At 34.3% G+C, this 7,209-nt stretch overlaps 1 protein-coding gene across 1 annotated transcript; it reads right to left on the reverse strand.

The window, feature by feature from the left end:
* Positions 1-615: 615 nt before the first annotated feature.
* Positions 616-6,645, reverse strand: LOC143034281 (uncharacterized). Its single transcript, XM_076200218.1, has 2 exons — positions 5,875-6,645; positions 616-648 (listed from the first exon to the last, which is right to left on the reverse strand). The coding sequence occupies exons 1-2, from the start codon at positions 6,643-6,645 to the stop codon at positions 616-618; spliced, it is 804 nt and encodes a 267-aa protein (XP_076056333.1).
* Between the last annotated feature and the right edge of the window lie 564 nt (positions 6,646-7,209).

The raw sequence follows: 7,209 nt of genomic DNA on the forward strand, positions 1-7,209 counted from the left end.
TATTCAGAAGGGGGGCTGAGGTAGTATGTGTGAGCAAAATTTGACGCAGCCCGAAGGGATTTCTCCCCGTCTTCTCCTTTTATGCATGGGGGGACGGAGAGGGGGGGTCGCCGATTTAATGAAGCGGCCTTGCTGTGGATGTGCTGTGTCTGGCGACACTGCTTCTGACCCAGGGCAGTGGACAAGGTGCAGGGATGACCCGTCATCCAGGAGGTGCTAAGATAAGAGGGAGGGTGGAGGGGTGCGGAGTGTATTCAGGGATGGAATGGGTGGGAATGATTTTTTTTTTTTTTTTTGGCTACCTCCCTTGTAAGGGGAAAAACGCCTTGGTATATGTATGTATGTATTCCCTAATCAGGTGGTATAGCTACATGAAAGAATACGAAGATAATCTTGTTAACAGATGATGTCTCATTCTCTGTATACTGACCATGTTGCAAATGTGATTAAGAATGAATATTTTTCTTAACATTTCAGACATATCCCGCTCTATAGCTTTTGTTGGCGTTTGGGAACTTAAGACATATATTTTTACTGACGTCACACGCCGACTATGGTTTTAAGCCATCCTTTTTAGTCTCTTCCCTTTCAGACGTTAGCACACTCACCCATCTATTAATTATACTTCTCGTGATGATTGTCATCATACTAAAATATAAAAATAATATATCTGTCATAGTGCAATTTATCTGGAATTTAGAAAAACATAATCCTGTTACCTCACCGAACTTTAAAATCTTGATGAACATTCCCGTGTCCACAGACCCGAGCTACTGCGAATGCGTAGTACTCAAGTATTGGTATCTGTGTGTCAATGCGTTCCCACTACTTTCTTTTTCAAGTTCGCCATTATTCTCTACAATTTAGTAGTCCTTATATCTTTTCTCTGTAATGCTTTCTTGTTAGAGCAGTCATTAATCCAGGCAATAATTAATTCCACTCTTCTATTGTTCTATTGGGAAGATGCACTTCTTTACAAGTTGTTTTCATCAGACTACATCTCCTCCTACTCGACACCTTTACATACGTTCCTTTGTCTACCAACTGGTTCCCCCTCTCACACACACACGTGTACGTGTGTGCGTGTGTGTGTGCGTGCGTGTGTGTGTGTGTGTGTGTGTGTGTGTGTGTGTGTGTGTGTGTGTGTGTGTGTGTGTGTGTGTGTGTGTGTGTGTGTGTGTGTGTGTGTGTGTGTGTGTGTGTGTGTGTGTGTGTGTGTGTGTGTGTGTGTGTGTGTGTGTGTGTGTGTGTGTGTGTGTATGTGTGTGTGTGTGTGTACTCTTGTGTTTTTGTGAGTATGTATACGTGTATGGATACACCTGGCTTCCAGATTTTAAAAGCATGGCATAAATACACTTGCATCTAACAAGCATCAAACTATAGCTCTACAAAAAAAAATAGAAGAATATCCAAAGAAGCTGATCTACTCCTTGAGCTTCTGGACCAAAAAGATGAAAGAATCAATGGGGACATTTCAAGGGCATTAGAATGACCAACTACACAATAGACTTCTGACCATAGAATATACATAACTTGAGCCGGGTCTTCAAAGACATACGCAAAACGTTCGAAGACTCTGAAACAAAAAGAAAAGATTAACATACCTAGAAAAAATGGCCTTCATTATTATCAGGATTTTTTTCGCATTCGACCTAGATATGGACCAAAAGGTCTCCTGTTGGCATGCTCCGCCTTTGTAATCCTTTGTTATATCGAGCAAAGGAGATAGCGTCACAGAGATGGTAAGGGAAATATCTAATGGAGACTGCAGGCTATAAAACTTAAAAATCGTCATCCTTCTTACTTGAGTGAAGATTAATCCCAATTAAATATATATATATATATAATATATATATATATATATATATATATATATATATATATATATATATATATATATATACATATGCGAAAAAAGGAGAAATTCAAAGCGTAGACGGTAAGACTTTTCTTAAATTACATCTTCAGACAAACTGTATATAGATTTAGGAAAAGAACTTTTAAACACATTGTCACTTGTTACGTGCTAGCGGAGGATCGACTCCCTAGCTGCCACGTATCAATATCTGCATGTATGCTTCCTCGAGTTTCTCGATGTTGATGGCTTAGAATTAAAGTGAATTGTGGTTGATAAATGTAAATCTGTTCACTGGGACCTATTCAGTGTTGTACAAATACTTTCCCGCGTTACATACTTACCAATTGTACTCTCATGGCAGAGATGGGTTGAACTCAAAATTTCGTGTATGTAACTCGACCATACAAATATATAAGAAAAGTTGTGTTCAACTTATATCTCTCTTGTTAGCGCAATCGGTTAAGTCACTGTCACCTGTTACGTGCTAGCGGAGGTTCGAGCCCTTAGCTGTACCACATATTAAATTGTTCATGTACTCCTCCTCGAGTTTCTCAATGTTGATGGCTTAGAACTAAAGTGAATTGTGGTTGATATATATTATATATATATATATATATATATATATATATATATATATGTATATATATATATATATATATATATTATATATATATATATATATATATATATATATATACAAATATTGGTTCTAGTCCTTATAGGTGCCATTAGAGTCTATAAAACATTGTCTACATAAGTTATGCAACCAATACCCTATAGAGGGGAAATGATTGAGTTTGGTCCCTAAACCTGATCATTGGCGAACGCAGACCACTGAAGCTCATGAGTTCCTTTGCACTATTTATGTTGGCTGTACGTGTCCCCCATGTATCTTTATTCGAAAATCCATCAAAAAGCTGATTAGATACTCAATGATTTCTTTTGCTTGTTACAAGAGCAAAACATACCAATGCTAGGATTATATATAGCTGAAACATAAGACGTTTAGTTGTGTTTCATAAAACTGCCTCTATGTTAGTAACTACGCGTTTAGCGAAATTGGCTTTTGGGGGCTTTCACTGACAATCATTTAATGTAATGCCAGTGCTCTATGTTTTACATGGCATTAAGAAAATAATGTTCAACTTGACTACGGTGGGTTTACAAACGTTGCATCTCTGTAGAAGTTGGCGTGATCAGACAATCGTTATTTATAAGGTGATCTACGTCTGACTCAGGTGATTGATTGGTAGATTAATTGATTAATTGATTAATTGGTTGATTCATTCATTCATTCATTCATTCATTCATTCATTCATTCATTCATTCATTCATTCATTCTCTCACTCATTCATTCATTCATTCACGCATTCATTCATTCATTCATTCATTCATTCATTCATTCATTCATGCATTCATTCATTCATTCATTCATTCATTCATTCATTCATTCATTTATTTATTTATTTATTTATTTATTTATTTATCTATTTATTTATTTATTTATTTATCTATTTTATCAATTGATTCACTTACTTTTTTGCTAACTTATTTACTTATTTATATATTTACTTATTTATCCATTTATCAATTTACTCATTTACTTTATTCTCAACTGCTGACTTCCTCCTTTTATCTTCTGACAACTTCCGAAAGAAGTAAAGTTTTATTTTTCGAACTGTTGAATGAAGTAAATCTTCGAATGTTTAAGCTCACGATTTTTGCAGTACGAGAGAAATATGTTACTAACTGCTAATGTAAATATTTCATTCTTTTCATACGCCAAACGAATGTGTTTGGTTAGTGGCTTGTATTTCGTCTGCAAAAACCAGCGCTTCTTTCCCAGGGGAGAATATTGCGGTGAGGAGTTGAAGCCAGATGATGGATGCAAGAAAGAATTAGGGAGGTTGGAAATGAGGCATGCTAGAATTTAAACGCGATCAATATTCTTTTTCTTGGTGAACTTTAGTTTCCAATGATAAAATGAACTGCGTTACTCTAGTGCGTAGGTGTTCAGATGGGATATATATATATATATATATATATATATTATATATATATATATAATTATAGATATATTTATATATATATGTATATATGTGTATATAAATAATGTATATATGTATATATATATGTATATGTGTATATATATATATATGTATATATATATACATATATATATATATATATATATATATATATATATATATATAGAGACATTGGGACAAATTATGGGAAAGGTGGAGGGGGAAACACGGGTCTTTATCTGATTATCGAGTTTATTCCTGACCGGTTTCACTTACAATAGCTTCTTTAGAGGAGTGTTACTCTGGGTCGAAGTTGGCGGTGTACTGTATATAGTGAGTCAGGCCCACGTTCCCTCCTTGTGGAGTGGTTGGTGGCTGGTTCCAGTACATGTCAAACAGCACCGGTACAATATGATACAATAATAGTAATATAATAATAATACAACACAACACGATCTATGATACAATATACAATATAAATTATAATATATAATATAATATACCAAATCATATCATGGTATATCACATTATAATACAACATAATAATTAGCATCGATACATAATCAATAATAATAAGAATAAATATGAAAATAAATGTCATCGTGATATTTTGTCACCGTGTTATGTCTGAGTTGTCCTGGGCGTCTTTCATTCCGTCCACTCCATTTCTCCCATCTCCCGGCCCGTGCTGTGTCCGGCAGTCATGTGTGATGTTTCAACTGTTCCAGTATGACACCTCAAACAGCATCGGTATAACATATGATAATAATAATAATAGTACTAATAATAATAATAATAATAATAATAATAATAATAATAATAATAATAATAATAATAATAATAATAATAATAATAATAATAATAATAATAATAATAATAATAATAATAATAATAATAATAATATAAAAATAATAATAATAATAAATATAATAAGAATAATAATAATAATAATACTGTAAAAATAATAACATACAATATAATATATAATAATGCAATATAATTATATTACATTATAATAACATAACATAATACTAATAATTAGTATCGATACAGAATGCATAATAAAATAATGAGAATACAACATGATTTTTGATCAACGAAATGTCACCGTGATGTTTTGTCCTTGTATATAATCCCCGCGTTACGTCGGAGCTGTCCTGGGGCGTCTTTCTATATTTGCATATTTCGCCGTGTATTCTGTCCACTTAATACTTCCTACTTTTTGGTTTATGTTGGGTTTAGTGGCTATGTGTAATGCTTCAACCGTTTTTCTTCTTCTCTTTGTTAATCCTTTTTCCATCACTTCTGATTGTAGCCAATCGGGCATATGACCTTCTTGTTCTATATGACCCACCATCGCGTTGGAAAGCCTGTGGTATTTTAAGTCTGCTTTGTGCTCTTTTATTCTGGTCATAAGCCCTCTGTGGGTCTCGCCATAGTAAGATTTATCACATTTGCTGCATGGTATCCTATATACAACACTTAGGTCGTTAATTGTTTGTGTAGTTGTTGTTGTTACTAGATTTTTAAGTTTCTTTCCTGCCTCGCTGATTATTTCTAGACCTAATGGTCGTATTGCATCCCCCAGTGTTTGTGAAAAATCGGAGCCTGGTACGAGAAGGTATCTAGTTTCTTTCTTGACCACTTTCTCTTTTCGTTGCCTGATACTTTTTGCTTTTCTCAAAGATGTGGATATTAGCGCCTCTGGATATTGTAGCGCTCTGAAGGTATTCGTAATATGTAGAATTTCTTCGCTTAGAAATTCATTACTGCATATCCTTAGTGCTCTGAGAAAAAAAAAACAATTATTATTCCTATTTTGGTCCGTTCGTTGTGTGCGCTGTAGAAGTGTATTAAATCGTCTTTGTTTGTGGGTTTTCTGTAAACTTTGAAGAGTACTTTGTTTTCTTGTCTGTGTATTTCTGTGTCTAGAAATGGTAGGCGACCTAGAGACTCATTCTCCATGGTGAATTGAATATTATCGACTACCTCATTGAGTTTAGACAAAATATCACTGGTGTTGTTTTCCGCTGGAAAAATGAGTAGGCAGTCATCCACGTATCGAAACCAATGTGCATCTTTAGGGATAATTTTGAGATAATGGTCTCTTTCTAGCATCTCTAAATATAGAGATGCAGCCACTGCACTTAATGGAGACCCCATAGGGAGGCCGTCCAAAAGGTGATATTCCTGGTCTTTGTATCTAAATGAACGGAACCTAATGCATTTTTCTACTAGCTGCATGTAATCCCTTTTGCAAATTGGTAATTTGTCATCATCAATGGTTTTTAAAGATTCTTTTATTGCGCTGATGGCGCCTGTTACGGATACATTAGTGAATAAGGATGTTATATCATAGCTTACTAACCTTTTTCCTGAGAAGTCTACGTTGTCAAGTTTATTAATTAGGTCTGCTGAATTACGGAGGTTTGTACTGCTTATGCTACCAAGGGCAGATGATAGTGGTTTTGCTAGAATCTTCGCCAACTTATGCGGGGCGCTTCCAATGCCTGAAGTGATGGGCCTCAGTGGAATTTCTGGTTTATGGATCTTGGGTAAACCTTTCATAGATGGTACCTTGGGGTTTTCTTCTAAAAGGTGAAATAGTTTCTTGCCTTTTTCGGTTCTCTTTAAAATATTTCTCGTAGATTTATTGAAGTATTCTGCTTCTTTCTTCGCTGTGCCGTCGCGTTGCTTGTTATATGTGTGTGTGTCGGACAAGAGTTCTTCCATTTTCCGGGTGTAGTCTGATTTATCCATGATGACTATTCCCCCTCCTTTGTCTGCCGATGTGATCAGAATGTCATCGTTGTCTTGAAGTTCTCGTAGTGCCCGCGTGTATCTTCTAGGGATGGTTGACTCGCGTTTTTGGGCGGCCAGTGAGCCGCCCAAAGTAGGAAGTATTAAGTGGACAGAATACACGGCGAAATATGCAAATATAGAAAAACGCCCCAGGACAGCTCCGACGTAACGCGGGGATTATATACAAGGACAAAACATCACGGTGACATTTCGTTGATCAAAAATCATGTTTTATTCTCATTATCTTATTATGCATTCTGTATCGATACTAACTATTAGTATTATGTTATGTTATTATACTGTAATATAATTATATTGCATTATTATATATTATATTGTATGTTATTATTTTTACAGTATCATTATTATTATCATTATTATTATTATCATTATTATTATTATTATTATTATCATTATTATTATTATTATTACTATTATTATTATTATTTTTACAGTATTATTATTATTATTATTATTATTATTATTATTATTATTATTATTATTATTATTATTATTATTATT

The sequence above is a fragment of the Oratosquilla oratoria genome, chromosome 2, assembly GCF_046742065.1.
Source record: "Oratosquilla oratoria isolate Oo_2021 chromosome 2, ASM4674206v1, whole genome shotgun sequence".
NCBI lineage: Eukaryota > Metazoa > Arthropoda > Malacostraca > Stomatopoda > Squillidae > Oratosquilla > Oratosquilla oratoria.